This window comes from Falco punctatus (assembly GCF_963210335.1).
Source record: "Falco punctatus genome assembly, chromosome: 9".
NCBI lineage: Eukaryota > Metazoa > Chordata > Aves > Falconiformes > Falconidae > Falco > Falco punctatus.
This window is the reverse complement of record NC_137589.1, coordinates 48,247,851-48,265,143: the sequence shown is the minus strand read 5'-3', so window position 1 is coordinate 48,265,143 and position 17,293 is coordinate 48,247,851. Positions and strand designations below refer to the sequence as shown.

Below are 17,293 nucleotides of genomic sequence, written 5' to 3'. Positions count from 1 at the left end.
TTTTCTAATCTCAGTGGCATTAGATGAATGATATACACAATCCAGAACTACTCATTTTGTTCTCATTTGCTGAGGTCTCCTAATTCTGCACTGAGTTTTATCTCTGGATATTTTGCACGGATCCCCCAAGGAGGAAGCACTGCTCTTGTTCCAGCGCGGCTCAGCAGAGCATCTTCCAGGGGGGATGCCAAGGACAGTGCCCTGCAGCTGCATCGCAGGGGGCTGTGAAAAGCTTAGGATGTCCCGCGGGAATGGGAGAGGCATCATTGCCCAAAAACCCCAGCAAGAGGAGGCGAGCCTACGTGTGAGCCAGAGCCTTTTGAGTAGCACTGACTCGGCCCATTGTGACTGGAGAAATAATTACAGTAATGCACGTCCAAACGGGCAGTGATGTGGAGAGAGAACTCATTGCTTTTGGGCTGTGTGGGCATGTGGAGGTGAGAACACGGCCTGTTTTGGCAGATCGACTCACTTTCTGTTTGTGTTAGGAAAGTGGATCAGGAAAGGAGACCTTGGGGGTCAGAGGACAAAGTTAAGCGTGAGAATTCCTTGATTTATTCGTATTTCTAAGTCTCCAACTTTAATTTCCTGCAGTCAGTATTTGTATGTATTTGATGTGGTTTGGACATGATCTGTAGAAGGGCCACTCTAATTAAAATATCCCTTTTCTTTTATCTAGAGTGGCTGCAAATCTTTAACCGGTCCTTTTGTTTCCTCTAACACACAGTGCACTTCTTTCTGCTCTGGTCACGAGAATTATGTCTGAAGGGCTGGCTGAAAGGTTTAGTGTGGTTAACACTAAACAGTGAAAAATAGTGAGGTAACGTAAGAAATGATGTGAATTTAAAAAAACTAATAATAAGGCAGGAAAGCGACTTTGGCTTTTTCTTTAAGTACTAAAGAATCTTCCGTTTGTCTGCAACATGGAAAGTCAGGAATGTTTCCTTTTCTGATGAAAGCTCAGACTGTCACTGAGTCACAACAGCCCGGCAGCAGAAACTGGAAACAGCTCCAGCTCTCCAAAGACTGGTAACAGCCCCATATCTGCTGGGCTGGTCCTGCTCTTCTCCCCCTCTCACCTTACAGAGCTGGGAGGACCTGTAGCATGAAGGTCACAGGAGAAGTTCTTCGGTGAAGACCAGCTCCAGGCTGTGTGAGCAGTATGTCTCAAACGGGACTGTGACTGTATTTCTTGTTTGTGACCTCTAACTGAAATTGGTTTAACGTTGGAACATTTGGCTCTGCGATATGGCCATCACTGTTGCTGATCTGCCTTCAGCATGAAGCTCCAGTCTGTGCTGGAGTCTCTCTGGATAGACTCTATCTGTCCAGACGATGCTAGTTGGGTGTATCGTTGAGTCACTTTGGCTTCCTTTCCCCAGTTTGCCCATTTCTCATTCTTTGCTTTCCCTGACTTTATAGTGCTGTGGTTCTGCTGCTGGAAACCCAGGTTGTGTTTCCTTTTCTGAGTCACCAGAGAGGGGAGTCCTTGCAAGGTTTAAGCTATTGCTATTAGCATTTCTTTTTCTTTTCTGCTTCATGTCAGATCAGCTGTTTTATCTCAAAGGTGGGAAGAGTTTGGAACTGGCCGGCTGCTGGGGAGTGACACATGGAGAAATAATGTGATTAATCACTAGAACTCAGGTACCAGCATGGTGCATCCTCCAACCCTTGGGGTTGTTAGCCCAGGATTTAATGTCGTTTCGGTGTGTGATAACAGAATGAGGACTTATCCAAGCAAAATTGTGTTATTAACCTTAAAATCTATGGGGAGATTCAGTGTTTGGTAAATAAATTAATGGACGTGAAAAAGCAACATCCTGTTGCAAAGCACAGAAAAGACTTGGTTTTTCCTACAGAAAGAAGACAGGGTTGTGGGTTTTTATGTTTCCCTTTTGTGCTCAAGTGGATGAGCGAGGAATCGTTCCTTCCCGTGGAATTAATCCTGCTCTGCTTTCACAACTCCTGTCTGAGTGTTTAAATGCCTTTTTATTGTTTCTTGGTGTAGAGGCAAATTGCTGGGTTTTATGTATTTTCTAGTGACCCACAGCCATCTCTTCACATGAAAGATGTCTTCTATCTTTCTTATCTGGTCTGTGTTTTTTGTTTTTAAAACAGCCTAACGCAACGTTATTTTATTTTACTTCTGTGTACGTGTTTAAATAAAAAGAAATTATAATAAATAGCATTAATAGAAACACTATGGTTATGATTTAAACTAAATAAAATTAGGATGTTCAAAGCTGTATTTTCCATAGAAGCTCATGAAGCCCCTTTCTGCCTCACTTTATGGCTGTCTGTAAAGTAGGATACACGGCACGTTACAGACATGGGATGCAGACGGGACGGGGTGGGACTCTGCCCTTGGCACATTTGGCATTGGCTCATTTGATATTTGGATCATAATGTCTCACTAACTCGGTTGCTTGCGTTGAAGTCCCTTGCATTTTTCTTTTTAATTAAAAAATCAGTTCTTTTATTTCTTCTTCCACCAAATCGGAGCTTGCATGCAGGCTCTGTAAGCGATGGGGAGTCAGCTCTCAACGTGGCGAGCAGAGCCGTCACCATTTGTAAATGGCATTTCCTTGTGCAAGTACAGGAATCAGTGTCTCGCTCAGGACTCTCTGTGCCAAGTCCAAAGGTTCGGGTCATGTTGGTTTTATAAGTGGGTTTAGAATTTACACTTGCACCCAGGAGGCATCTGGAAAATGTCTTGATTAGCTGATGACCATCACATTTTCATGCTCAGCTATCTGGAAACCAGTCTTATGGGATGGCGTGAAACGCTTGCATTTGAGTGGGTGTTTGTCGGCGTCTGGGTATGGGAATTGCTGCTGAATTTTCTCCTGGAAAACCTTGTGGTGTGCTGGGTTGTGCTTCTGCCAGGGCATGGGGCAGAAGTCCTCTCTTCTGCTGCCTCCCTCACAGAGACAGCAACTTTCTGTGAATATCTGTTATCTTCCGTGACGAAAGCCAGATGAATAATTGCTGCTACTTATACTATTGAACTTTCCTAAAGAAATTCTCCACTGGGTTAAGAACAAGCATGACAAATCTCAACCCAAAGGAATGGAGGCGGGGAGTGGTAACTTATAAGCCATGAAAAACAAGAGCTGTAAATGGAAAATGGCTTCACACCATAACGCTTGGCACTTACTCTTCCACGCTTCAACCTGCATGGTCAGTGCAGCCAAGAGAAAATGGGGAGTGAGTTTATGCCTTCAGCAATTACCGTAATTACCCCTCGACTGGTGCCAGATCCAGCCTGCCACACTGTTTGCATGATGGCAGGTTGGATGAGCAGGCCGTTATAAAACAGTATCTTTTGGCTCTGGGCAGAGGGCACCCGGCCCCGGGTGAGCTGCAGGCAGGAATTCACCACCGGGGTGTTTTTGGGGAGCACTGGAGGCCAAGGCTGGCAAAGGGCGGCGCTTCACTCAAGGGGCTTCAGACCCTGCTGGGGCTGAGCAGAGCTCCTGGCTCCTCTTTGGTGGCTCTCTGAGTTTTGAGGGGCTCCTGCCTGTTTTCAGATTGCTGCAGACACGAGGGGAGAGCTGCCAGGGGCACTGAGGGTGCTGACAGAGGAGCTCTGGCCTGGAAATGGCTCCCCAGCACGGGCTGGGTGGTAGCCGGGTCTGCCTTGGGGGTGGCAGTGGAAGGGAGATGAAGATGTGAGCCATCGTCCCCCCTAACCATCACTGCAGGCTGCCCTGGCCCTCAGTGCTGCCACTTTCTGCCCCAAGGGATGCGGGCAGCCCAGGACCCTGTCCCCATGCCACAAAGCACTGCAGGCTCAAAGCCGCGGCCGGACTCCATGGGGGGGGTGATAATGTGGTACCATTTTCCCACAAAGCCCCCCCATTTACCCTGACCTCCCTGTGAGACCTTTATCTCTGCGTGTTTCCCCACGGAGCTCCAAGGGCCACAATTCCCAGGGGGGCAGAGGGGCTCCTGGCCCTGTGTCAGGCAGAGGGAGGTGCCACCCAGGTGAGGTACCACCACACCGGGGCCAAAATGCCGGACGGGGGACCTGAGCACCACGGGAGGTGTTGGCGGGCAGGGATGCCCTCCATACGGGATGGGAAGGGTTAAAGAGAGGGGCTGCTGGGCCAGGGGTTATTTTGCTGGTTTGCTGCAGCTCTGAGAGCAGTACCTGTGACCCGTCTGCATGCCAAAAGTGGAGGCTGGAGGCAGTATTTAAACCTCGGAGGAATATATAAAAAAAAAAAGTGTTTTCTTCTTGAACTAATGCAAAAAACAAAGAGCTTGTTTCAGTGCTCGCCTCCTCTTTCAAACTGGATGAGATCCTGGATTTTTTAAAAGAAAACAAAGCATATTTCAAATACAGGCTTTCTTTTAGTCTTTTTTTTTTTTCCCCTTCCAGTTGCTTTCTGTTTGCTGACAGAGATTTTGGAGCCCTGGGGAAGGTACATCTGCCAATGATGATCTCGGCTTTTCGTGAATCCTGGGCCCCGTGCGGGGGAGCTCTGCCCCCCTCGCTGCTCCTTCCCAACCAAGAGTGGGCTGAGCTGCTGCCGCGGGGTCCTGGTACCGCTTCCCCCCCAGATGCGAGTGTCATCTGCTCCAGCATCAGGAAGAGGGCTTTAGGTTGGATGTAGGAGCCCTGTCCTGCTGTCCCAAAACCCTGTGTCCTACAGCAGCTCCAAATACTCTGGGCAGCCATGATGCTGCGTTTGATTAAAGACTCAGACAATTCTTGACGTTTGTGGACACCCACCTTTGCATGCTTTTGACTACTGGGTTAGAAAACCCCCCTTTTACTCCCAAAGGATCCAAGGCGAAGTGATTCGTCTCGTGGCCTGTGGGAATGTCGGTGGCCAAGCCCTCATTTCTGGAGAGACTTCCAGGACACTCCGGCTGCAGAAGTGATATGTTAGAGCCCTGTCGTGGTGTTAGCTTGACGTTAACCGCTAGGCAAGGAGCTTGACAACTGGCAGAAGCCAGAACCTTAGCAGTGCCCTCCTGTGCGTTATCAGAAGAAAATAAATCTTCTCCGATTAGTTTTTTTTTAAAAATTAGAACTCTTAGCAAATAAATGAGCTGCCTGCATGGTGATAATCGGCTGTTTGGAAAGCGAGTCTGCGGAGTGTATACACGGCTGGAAGTCATCAAAACCATCTTATCCCATGGAGTCTCCTGTGCTGAACTTGTGTTTACAATATCAGATAGAAAAAGGAATTTTTCAATGGATATTTTCTGATAACTTCTTTTAGCCAAGCAGCAGCATAATTAGGGCCTATCTGCACAGGGCCAGGGTATCTGCCAGCTGCAGAGACCTAACCTCCTCTCCATCCCTTTCTTACTATTTTGACATATCTTGCTCCAGTTTAAATCTGTGTGCTAAGGCTTGACGGATGCTGAAGATCCCATGAAGAGCTTGTCAGTGGTCCTACGGGACTGTCAGGGAGGAGGACAAGCTTATGCCAGGAGGTGAGCACGCTGCTGCCCTTGGCCCTTCCCGTGGCTGCCACGGTGTGTAAGAGAAACACAGCTGGGAAGGATGCGAGTCCTTACACTAAGCAAAGCTGCTGACAGTATTTCTTGCTGTGATTTAGAAGCATTGTTTATCCACCAACTTTTTTAAAATTTTTGCTTATTCTCAAAAGCTCTCCTAAACAATCCTGATATTCAGTCACTAGTTATAAGCTGGAATAAGATAAACCTTTTAAAGGATGGCCATAAATACTTGATCATCGTTCACCATGCCATTCATTTCCCCCAATCTTTGCCTCTCTTCCTCCTTTCCTGTGATTTTCTCATCCATAAAGATCCCTTTGTACGGTTTCTGCTAAAAGTCAGTGCTGGATAATTGGCCAATTTCCTGCACACTGGCAGTTTTGTGGATTCATTGTGCTCGCAGTCCTCTTCCTCACCATGTGTCGAGATCACCTCTACTGGTGCAGACTGGTAGCTAGACCCAGCCACAGCTGCAGGTCAGGTCTTGAAAAGAACCATGCAAAAGCCAGAGCTTCGAGCGTGGCGCGCTGGAGACCCCGCCGTTATAATAACCTGCACTCAGCAAGGAGACGCATGCTCTGCCGGGGGATGCTGAGACCATACTTTGGGGGGAGCATTAGAAAAAAATCTCGAGGTGATTTGGACCAGATTGCTGGGTCCAGCATGAGGTAACCATAGAAAAAATGCAAATTGAACTTGAAGCCCAGTCTCTCAATTTTTTTTGTGCGTGTGAAATCTCTTGGCATCTCACATCTCCTTTCTGAAAAGCTGGTATTTGTAGATTTACGACAGATTATTTTTTATGCTGGAGGCTTTCAAACTGTTCTGACATGAGCACAAGCTATTCTGCTATCTTAAAAAATTAAGTCTTAAATGAGAACTGAAACTCACTGAACTATACTTCAGTTACAGTATAGCAGAACACTTTAACATGCGCATGGAAAGAAGCCTGGGAGGAAGGGAAACGAACCCTGAAAGTGGATCAGAAGCTGGAGGGTTTCAGAGGCACTACACTGGTTACCCTCCTCTGGAGCTGCACCCTGGAGAAATCAGCTTTGCATGCGAAGCCATCACCATCCAGCTGCAAAACCCAGCTAAAATGTAAACTTCTCTAAAGCCTTCACGGGTGCTTTGCATCTGTATCTGTGTCTGATTAGCTGGAATTGCGCAACAGCAGTTGGTGGTGGTGCCAGTTCTTCCCTCCTTACCTTGGCCCGTGGTCTCACTCCTTCACGCGCTGTTTTGTCTCTGGCTGGAGACCATCCTCCTCGGTGTCGGTGCAGCAGCAGGCGCAGCAAGAGCCTGGCTTTGTGGGTCTCCAGACAGCAGGATAGAAAGGCTGAGTGATGTTTTTGGTTCCTGTGGATGGCCATCGTGCAGACAACAGCTCACCTGGAGGTGGGGAGGATGAACTCAGGACTGGAGGTGGTCATGAGCCCAGGCTTTCTGTAATAGGATTTTCACGATGATTTGCTTCCCCTGTCATGTTGTTTCAAATTCCTCACAAGCCATACTTTTCACAGTCTGGATTTTCTCTCAAGAATTTCTCAAGGGGCTATCTGGAGGGGAAACTATTTCTCACCATAACAAACAACCAAAGCCTTCATCGTTAAAAAATAAAGCACTAACATGGCCCTACAATGGACCCCTTTGTCAAGTCACATCTGTTTAGATCACCAGAAATTATAAGCCTTTACTTTTGAACGTAATTTTCTTTTATCAAAATAGGAAAGAGGACTGCAAAACATTCAGAAAAAATCTGCATGAAAGCTAAGGCATGTGACAGTAGTACTCCATTTTACACAGAAAAATCAAATTGCCTGTATATACAAATATTGGACTTAGGCTTTTCTAGATGAAAGTACGGATGGCTTCATGGTACAGGTCACTGCTGTGCTAGTGTAAAACCAGTGTGAAAAAAATATCTGGCCTGCTGGACAGGCGAGCTCTAATTTCAGAGCTAATACAGATTACCTTGGTTTTAGCCCCAAAGTTTAAAATGTGTTTCCCAGAAGTTGCCTGCCAGTGATTGCCAAATTGTAGAGCAAAAGGATTCACATGGGGAATGATGTAAAATACTATGTGAGGTGTATTTGATCATTTGAATTAAATAATCCACAGACATTTACCCCCAAGTAATGAAAGTGCCTGCACTTCTTTATGAGCCTGGAGAAGGCTCGAAGTGCTGCTGTGCCCACACTAGGCCAATATGCAGTTACCCAGAGGTCTCGCAGATAGGCTATGCCAGAAACCTGCTGCCTAAGGCCCTGCTCTTGCTCTTTGCCAGCCACGCTGCTTTTTCCCTTTCCAGTGCAAACCACTTTTCTGCAGGCGAGAAGCTGGTAACCACCATCGTGGCAGCAACGCATCCCAGCTCCATCCCTGGCTCTGACCCAGATCAAGCCTCTCTTTTGGAAAGAGGCCACCTTCCTCTGAAACAAGGGCAAGATTTTGCAAGGCAGCAAGCCTTAGGAGAGTGGATTTAAGTCAGCTCTCACTGGATCATAAAACTTTCCTGGACACTTTTGATAATCCAGAATATTTGGCTGAATTCATGGGGTTTGAATTCCAGTAGGTCTCTGAACCAGGGCTGTGGGGAAAGCCTGGAGGCACCGAGGTTTGGGGGATGCAGATGAGCTCGGTGTGAGCCGTGGTGCTTAGGAAAGCGAGCTGCACGGCTCTGAGTTCTTAAGATAAAAGAGATCACATCAGTCTTGCTGCCAGCCATAGTGGGGCAAGGAACAAATCTGCTGGTTTCTGTCCAGCCAGTTGAGACACAAACTGCTCATCCTGTTGGGCTGACAGCTCTTAACCCATCTTTGCTGCATCGCCACAGAAAGTTTCACCAGCAGTGACTGAAACATCCCCAGCCTTTCGTCTGACGTGAAGCTGGAAATAAACTCTAAATTTACCTGCACTCTGAACTGAAGACCCTGTGTTCACATTTGGTGTTTTCCCTAGATAAAAGAAGGGGAAAAAGGAGGCAAATTTGTCTTGATGGAACTTTCTTTCCTCTTAGAACGTCCTTCAAAGCCTTTTCAGGGGCACCGTCAGTGGAGATGAATTACAGATCATTCCTGTGCATCCAATAAAGGGAATGGCTGTAGAAATTCCTCTAATTACATATAATTGGTTTTGAAATTAAATGGTCTGGAATTTCAGTGAGTGACTCTGACAAGGATTACCGGCTGAGAAGGAGGTGCAGCCTGTTGGAATGAGATAGATACATGGAAGTAATTACAGCAACAGTTAGCTTTAAGAATTGTGATACTACAGTAAATTAGGCCACTTTAGGTCAATGCATGCAGAGAGTTTCACACTTCACTCCTGTGCTGCAGGTACTGTGTTCTGGCAGCTCTGGAGTGACTAGAGCCCATTTAGCATCCTTGGGGGAAAAGGCTAAACAGCATGTGCTGAGGCAAGGCTGCATGATGTGAATCCTCCGTATTTTTAATGTTAAGTGATACAAAGCAGAGCTGCTTCTTGCCTGTCCTTTCCCCAAGCATTTGATTCTGGCAAGTGGTTTAATTCATTCATGAACGCTCTCTGGACTGCAGAGTCATGCCAAATATGCAACTGTCTGGTTAAAGATGTACAAACAAGGTGTGCCTGATTCCTGCATGTAGTTACCGTAACAAGTGCAAACACGCACTAGGAGTTTGAATACACGCATGAACAGACACCCAGATTAGAAAAGAATTTCTGAATGCAGAGACCTGATTTGAGCAACAAGTCGTGGCATCTGTACGTGCAAATTACATGTGCTATCGCACATGAATGTTGAAGCTCTGTTTCTAAGGAATACAGGTATTTCTATGTATTAGACCACAAAGCTAATCTGACTTCCCCTTCTTAACCATAGTGATGAGATCACTGGAAAAAAGAGTTACCCACTTTTCATCACCCTTCCTCATTTTGAATGTCCACGTGTTAAACATCACACAGTGCTCAGTTCAGAGCTTGGATATCTAGGGAAAACAAGATCCAGAGGTGGAGATGACAGAATAAGGGAACTCACAACATGTGGAGCCATCTCTTATACGCCAACCACAAAGAGACAGGAAAAATACAGAATCCAGCTCCTGAGCTCCAGGAGCCTCCAGCCTCAAGGGGTGGAGGTCATCCATTTGGGAAGGACACTTGTTCCTCTTCACGTCACCCAGGCCCCTGCCTCTGTAAGCAGCAGCGGCAGGATAAAGCCTGAAAGGATGAAATGATGAAAGCACTGTGGAGAGCTGTCTAACAGTCTCTGTGCTCACCAGCCTTCCTCTGTTCAGTCCTTGTGGGGCTCTGACCTCTTTTTGCGTCGTCGTGTTTTCAGACGATACCAGTACATACATCTTTCCTTGCACTTTTCCCTTATAGACAGAGGGAAGCCAAGGGACGTTGACCTCTGGGTTGCCAGAACCTCAGCACTGGGCAGCCTTGAGCTGTCTGGCTACAAACTGTCACAGGAAGCATCAGCACTTGCCGCTTTCAGATGCAGTTTAAAAATACCTGCAAAGTCACACTGACCCAGTCACGAGGGTGGACAGTCTGAGGCCACTGAGAGCCCCGTCCTTGCCATGTGTTTGCCATTCGGCTGTTGTTTGAGTTCCTAGGAGGTTGCATTTAGCATCGGTGTTGTCTGTGCGCCTCTTCTCTAGCAGGAGTCTCCTGTTCAGTTATTACTGTGGTCTTCTGAAGAGGAAATGCTGTTCCCTTTTTCGGCATTTTTAAAGAATCTTATTTTTCAAAATCACTTTTAGAAACCAACTTTGGAAAATGGTGTTTAATGAGCAGGTGCTCACTGCTACCAGGCAGCTAAAGCAACGGAAAGAAGGCAAACTACATTTATCTACCTAATGCATGCAAAAAAAAGATTTTAAAAAGATGACATGGAGTGCAAATAATTTGTCTTTTTGCAGGGTTACATGCAGCATAAACAAGTTCACTGAGTTGGTTTACCACATCAGTCAACAAACAGCTGTGTCAGCAGAAACATGGGAGCAGTGTGTGCTGGGCTGGGTTGAAGAACACCCTGAGCTGACAAAAACAGGGGACAAGGACTGATGTGGACCTGGGCCTTCAGAGAGCAGAGTACCCTCAGGGGCAGAGCCAATAGTTTCTTCACTATTCCCTTTTTCCTTGTCACTTTGTTCATGTAGAAGCAACCTGGGGACATTGGATATGCCCCTACTGTAACACTGAGTAGCTACACTGCATGGCAGGGTAGCTGGAACTGATAAATGCATCTCTTTTAATATTTTCTTGGGGTTGGCATGCATTTATGGATGCTCTTGCTATCTTTTAAGTCCCCCTCCACTCTTAGTCCACTGTGAGCACAGGTGTCAGTGCAAACTGTGGCACTGTGACAAAGTGTAAGTGCTGTGGTCCCCCCCGCTTGCTGCAGTGACACCCGGTTTGCAACATGTGATGTTGATTGGTGTATGGAGAGCATCTCTCCTGCACCCGTGGCCGGGGTGGCACATGGGCAGACGGGAGCAGGGCCATATGCACATCGTGTTTTGGGGCTTGGCTTTCTCCTTTTGCTCCTGAAGTGCCGTACAGCTCTCGCTACTGTAACTGCAGGGCAGAGTAAAATCTCCGTAGGGCTGATGAGCCTATAGTATGGCATTAAACCAGCGTTGAGGACCAGTCACCGCCAGCAGAACTGCAGGGGAGGGGAGCTGCTATTGCCCAGAACTGTATTGTGGCCACCTGCAAGTGACAGCTCTGTAGGGCTTGTGGGGGTGAGTGGGGCACCAACAGGAGTGCCGGGGGCAGTCGCTGCTCGCAAGGTGGATGGGACTCGTTTCCCTTCCACTCCACAGCAGCACAAAGCCAGGGTTTCTCAAGAGGTTTCTTGCACCTAATTGTTCTGGCCATGAGTGCAGGGGCTGAGCAGCCCAGCTAGCTTGTGCAGGTAGTTGTGACGTTTGTTCTATTTTCTGGAGGTTTCCATCTTTTCTTTGGAGATGACTGACCGTTCGTTGCAGCGTGCGCCTGGCCCGACACCAGCTCAGCACTTGTTTGGTACAAGCTGTTGTGTCTCCCGTGCTTGTCGCAGAGCTGTTGGCTCCGTGCAGAGTGCCACCGGGAGCCAGAGCTGTGTGAGGAGGAGAACAGCTGCTGAGCACCACGGGGTCCTGCTTCTCCCCATGCTATGCATGATGCTCTGGCGGGCTCCATCCAGGTGGGACACAGCTGAACTTCAGCCATGCAGGAATATTTATACCAGTTAGAAACCTGTGTCTCCCCAAGGCAGGGAAGCTGCCAGCCTCAGCGAGATGCAGTGTGCTGAGCCGTGACAGTGAGACACGCAACACCTTGGGAGGCATTTTGGATGTTCTCTGGCAGGGCACGCTCTGCACCAGCAGCCCAGCCAATTCTGAAAAAAAAAATCTGTTTTGTTCCTATTATTCCCATCAGAACTCAAAAAAAAATCTTGTCCTCAGAACCAGCAGCCAAATTTCTGCCTGTTTACGTCTCATGGTGAAGACTGGGTAATTTGGGGAGATTAGGGCAATAAACAGAACTGTAAACAAAATAAACCTGGATAGCATTGCAAAGGGCAGCCCTGTTAAATGTTCCTGGTGTCAGTGTAATTTGTGTGCAGTTTCATTTAGTTTATAAAGTCAGCACAGGATGAGATAATTGGAAAATGCCTTACTCACTGGGATGTCTTCAAGGTTTAACTGTGAGCTTAAATTCACATCGAATTCCAGCCAAGCGCTTAGGCTTGGGTTTTAAGTCTGTGTGTAATCAGGGCTGTTTCTCTAGAGCAGAATGAACGTTCGGGTGCCCTGGCCAGGTGTGCGGGAGGATCCTGCCTGCGCCGGGCTGGGATCCGGCAGACCCTCCTGGCAGCGCTGCGCCTGGGAGCTGCCACAGCTATGAAGTAATGGTTTGGTTCTCAGGCTATTTATGAAGCTAGAAATGCAAGTGTAACCAACGCTTCAGCATTTTCCCACACCTTTCATGTGACACAGGACTGTGCCCAGTCATAGGACTCTGTCCCTAGGACCTAAAAATTGTCACAGTTTCACTTCCCTCGTGGTTTTTTATTTGTTGGTTTGGTTTTTTTTTCTTCCTTCCTTTCCAGAGGCAGCAGAGTTTGTTCCCTTTGCTGCTCCGATAGCTGCCGGGGAAATGCCTGGTATGACGCCTTTCCCAAAAAATTACTTTCTTTCGGAGATTCTCACCAATTTCGAACTGTTTTTGCAGGCAGGTAGTGTCCTTTTTAGACTCTCTAGATGTGTTTCACACCAGCTGTTCCGTATCTGGAAACACAGAACCAACTCTTGGGGCAGAAAAAGGAGCTTTCTAGGTTGTTTTAGACATAGTTTCCGCGACAGTTAAAATCAACATTTTAAGACAATAAATGTACAGCAGTTCCCATATTTATAATGGAATGGTTACAGAAAACCAAACCCCAGCTATTGCATGCAGTCCTTGCCCATCCACAGCTTTTGGATGGATTGCTACCTGCTCCCTTTCAAGTCTCATCCCCTGTTGCTGCATGAAGCGGGGAAGTGCCCGGCAAAGGTACACAGAGAAATCGGCCGCACAGAAAATCCTTCGGTTAAACATGTAAACCCCAGACTACCCAGGGAAGTGCTGGTTCTCTGATCTGCTTCAATTACAGTCAGTCTAGGGATTACAATGACACTAGTCATTAAAAACGCTCAATCAGCTATGTGAGTTTTAAGTTGATGGTATTCCTTTAATTCTAATGTACTATTAGAATGTTAATTAAAAAAAGCATACCAAAATTAAGTACTCCTTCGAGAACCAAGAACCTGTCATTTGCTTGAAAACCGTGGATTATAAACTGCTTCTTCTACTTTTGCTGCCAAATATGCAAAGTAAATTGCACAATTTCAAGGATGCAGTTGAGCTGCTTTGTGTTTTTCTTTCTCCAACTGAGAAGAAATATTTTCTTCCATCTGAGAGGGAGTAATTTGTTTTTCTTGCCGTGTAACACGTATGGGCTCTCATCAACGTTAATACAATAACTTTTCCACCATTTCTAATCTCACTTTATCATGACGTTGTGATTTTTCTAAGACAAGGGTTGTTTGTTTGCTTTTTTTGCTTGCTATAATTTCTTAGTTAGTTTTCTAAATGAAAGAAAGTGAAGTTTAGCAAGAGAAGCAGTGATTGCAGTTGTGAGCTGCACTGAGCTTTATTCCCATCCCTGCTCAGGCGTGAGAAAGTTCTCAGCCAGTGGGACTGTTCACATCCAAGCTTTTCTCTTCCTTAGTTGTCAAATACCCAAATCGTTTACCCAAGCTTCATCCATAGATTGCACAATCAATTACTGCTCTATGACAGATATTGGGATGCTTTCTTATTTTCTTAGCTTGTTTGGGTTTTTTTAATTGCAAGATTATCAAATGCTGGATAGTGTTTCACCGGTGTTGTGGTATAACCCAGGAGAATGGGACAGGGAGGCTTTTAGAAACCTGCCTCCGTAAACCCTTGAATTCATGTGCCTGCAACTCAGTTGTTGAGGATGGGTTTCCAAGTGTACTCTCCTCAACAGGAGAGGCAAATGGGACATACTGGTCTCACTTGTGGGGGTAGGAGAGAGCAGGTTGGTATAGAAGATGGGTGTTCCACCCGGAGTGTTTACACTATCATAGAAAGCTTTAAAATATTTTTAAAGTGTTTAAAATCTGATGGGCTTTTGATAGCTTATATGTTAATTATATAAATCAGAATAGTTAGGGTGTTCAGTCATGGTCCCTGTATAGGCAAATTGTTCTAATAGTTCAGTGGTCACCTTAAGTGTCCAAGCCTTGTTTCACAGGTGGGACATCCAGTTTCCCGTATATATTACCTCTCCAGAGTTTGGTAATTTTTCCATTATCTACCACTTAACTGTCCTTGTCTTAAATTGTCCCTTTGGATTTTTGTTTTGTTTTATATTCCCAAAGTCACACTGGGTATTTGAGGACTGTGCAGTAGCAAACAAGACGAAGGGCCAGTATTGACCATTGCAGGCACCGTTCCAGCCGCAGCTCCTGGCACAGCTGCTAGCCAGGGCCAAGCACAGCTCTTCCAGCTCCTAGCCATCCCAGCAGGATATGCCCCACCAGCAACGTATCTCAGCCCACGTAAAGGTTGAAGCATTTGCCTGCTTTACTGGTGATGATGACCTCAGTGTGTTTGTCCTCAAAAGGCTTTTACAAGTAAAAGAGGAAAGTTGGAATCCTTCAGCAACTGAGGTTAGAAAGGACCTCTGGGGGTCCCTAGGGTTGATACAGGATTGATGTTAGTATTGATTAGATTGATCTGAATATGGAAAAGGGCTGGGAGCGCTCACATGAAATGTTTCTCTCTTGGGGTTCATTTCAGGTTCTTTTGAAGTCAGCACAGCAGCTCCCTTTAACATTGAGTGGCAGCTTTAGGGTCCCTGCAGTGACATCCGTGTCCCCAAACTTGGGACTTCTAACAATTAGGCAGCTGGTATAAGCTCATAGAAGAGACACAGATGTCTCCAGGGCTGCTTCTTCCAGTCCTGAGGCACATGGAGATGCGAGTGACCTGTTGCAGGTCCCTGTCTCTTTCCACCAGCTTTTGGGAGAGCCCCTGTGACCCACTCAGTGCTTTGAGATGTTCAGGGAAGAGGTAGATAAGAGGGAACTTTACCTTGGTGAATAGGTCCAGGTGCCTGACTCTGTGCTGAAATCAGTTTATATGTTCTTACCCATTTCAGAAAGTGTTTGGTAAGAGGGATTTCAGCCTGTTGTAAACGACTTGTGAGTCCACCACAACTCTTAAGGATTTGCTGAGGCTCGGCGCCCAAGTGTCATTTCACAGTGAGGGTTCTCCTGCTGTTAGGCTCTGCTGCACTGCAAAGAGCTCAGCCAGCAGGATTTAAGCCCAGAAGCTGAAAGCGTTAGAGTTACCATAATGTGGACTTACTTGCTCTCAAAATATGTTTATAGACAAGAATTCGGGAGTTTCCAGGGAATCCACAAAGAAAATGGAAGGGCAGCATCTGTGACACACCATGAATTGAGATCACAGCAGTGGAAAGCCGCTGGGTTGACTTTCTAAGGCTCCTTTCTACTGCAAAGAAAATCGGGGGTTAAGAAAGCTGTGCTGGTTTTGCAGGCAGTGTTCAGTCCCCACCACAAATGTTATGACGTTAAAAAGAAAATCCAGTGCAGAATGGCAAAAGGAATCTCTTGCACTGATGTGCTGTAGAGTTTTATGACCAAACATTTTTGCAGGGAAAAGCTTTTGCTTTCAGGGCAAAAAATCAAGATTTGTGTTCAAAGTCTGAACAGATGAAAAGCAAACCCTTTTGATTCATCACCATTCTCGGTGTGATTTTGGGTTTGCTGCCCGTGTCCCTGTGGCAGGTCTGCATTGCCCATTGCCCTCTGTGCTGCTTCTTCCCATCAGGTGCTCCAAAACCGAAGCCACAGACAAAGCTGGCTGAGCTGCAGGGGTGCCACCATGGTGCCAGCTCTCCTCTGCATCGTCCCTATGGCCATCCCAAAGCGCAGGCTTCCCGTGACTCCCACCCAGAGTAAGTCACAGTATGGTGGAAGGGGATGGCTCTGAACCATCCAGGCTGGCTGAGCTCCCTGTGGCAGGGGCCGCACGTACCTTGGGAAGATGGTGTTGCCAGCATCTCACCTGCAGCGCTGCGGGGCAGCCGTGGCAGCAGCCTCCTGCCTCGGCTGGGCTCTGGGTGCCCTGAGCTGAGCTTTGTGTGGATGTTGCTCTCCTGCAATTGCACGTCACCTGGTTGAACACTAGAGATTCAGCAGCCTGTGTGATAGATATAGCAGCACAGGATAACCCACAGGAGCATTTCTGGATCCGAAAGTGTTATCTTCCTACAGTCCAGTAACTCTGCATGGTGAAAACTGAGGGCTGGGATACCCGTCTGCCGATGATGGCTTTATCTGTAGCCCTTCCTAATCCGAAAATACTGGGACAACACAGAATCTTAATGTGTTTGCAAGTCTAGACCACCGGACTGCTGAAGTGTTAGAGCCAGGCCTATTTCCATAAAGCTGGTGCCAAAACGTCTTCTCGATTAATGCAGGATGAGAATTGCCCCATGCCCCTCAAATACAACTGGACCTGGCAGGAGCAGAGGCAGCCTGGCACTTCATGGGCAGAGCAGGGGTGCCGCATCCCCGCTCTTCACCAGATGCTGCGCCTGAAAACCTGTCCTGATTTTCAGCCAAATTCGACATCTCAGCCTGGCATCATTTTTTGAGGACAATTGGTGGAAAGAGAAGAAATGTTGTATTGCAAGATAGTGGCAGATGCTCTGGGGCTGCAGAGCTTGTGATGGTGCTTGTGGTGTCCAGAGCCCCACCATAGCCCTCTTGCACATAATCACCTTGTAAAGCTGATGTCGAGCTCCTGACAGGCTCCTAATCTGTCCTGACATGCACGCAGATGCTCAGCTGAGTGTCATTTCCTGCTCTAAGGAGCCCAGATTGTTCCTGACTGGGACTTGGGTTTGAGCAATCAGTTTAATTTTTCTCTCTCATTTATTTCCTTTGCCTGAGGGAACTGTGCTTCAGCCTCCTTCTGTAACCCCCCTTATCGTGCAGCATATGACATACGCTCAGCAGGGGCAAGGGCTTTATTTATTAACTGAACTCCTGCTGGGTTTAGCAGTGCTGCAGCACAGATTTGCTCAGGGTGCGCTGCCACTCTGAGGTTTGCTCAGGGTGTGTTGCTGCTCCGAGCTCTGGTTAGATGCACACAGCTCCTTCCACAAGCACTCATCTTCTGCCAGCACTCAGCACAGTACCGGTGGGAGTGCAGGGCGAGGGTCTCTGCTGCTGGTGGGAGT

At 47.1% G+C, this 17,293-nt stretch overlaps 1 protein-coding gene across 14 annotated transcripts in view; it reads left to right on the top strand.

Annotated features, from left to right (window-relative positions):
• The window catches only part of EXD3 (exonuclease 3'-5' domain containing 3), a 291,634-nt gene that overhangs the window by 180,143 nt on the left and 94,198 nt on the right, over positions 1-17,293 (top strand). Inside the window, exon 20 of one of the 14 annotated variants that reach the window (XM_080400994.1) lies at positions 4,385-15,913. The exons of the other annotated variants lie outside the window; for them this stretch is intronic. Coding sequence (XP_080257120.1) covers positions 4,385-4,402 — 18 coding nt within the window. The 3' untranslated portion in view covers positions 4,403-15,913. Of the gene's footprint in view, positions 1-4,384; positions 15,914-17,293 lie in introns of those variants that run through there. 14 annotated transcript variants of the gene reach the window in all.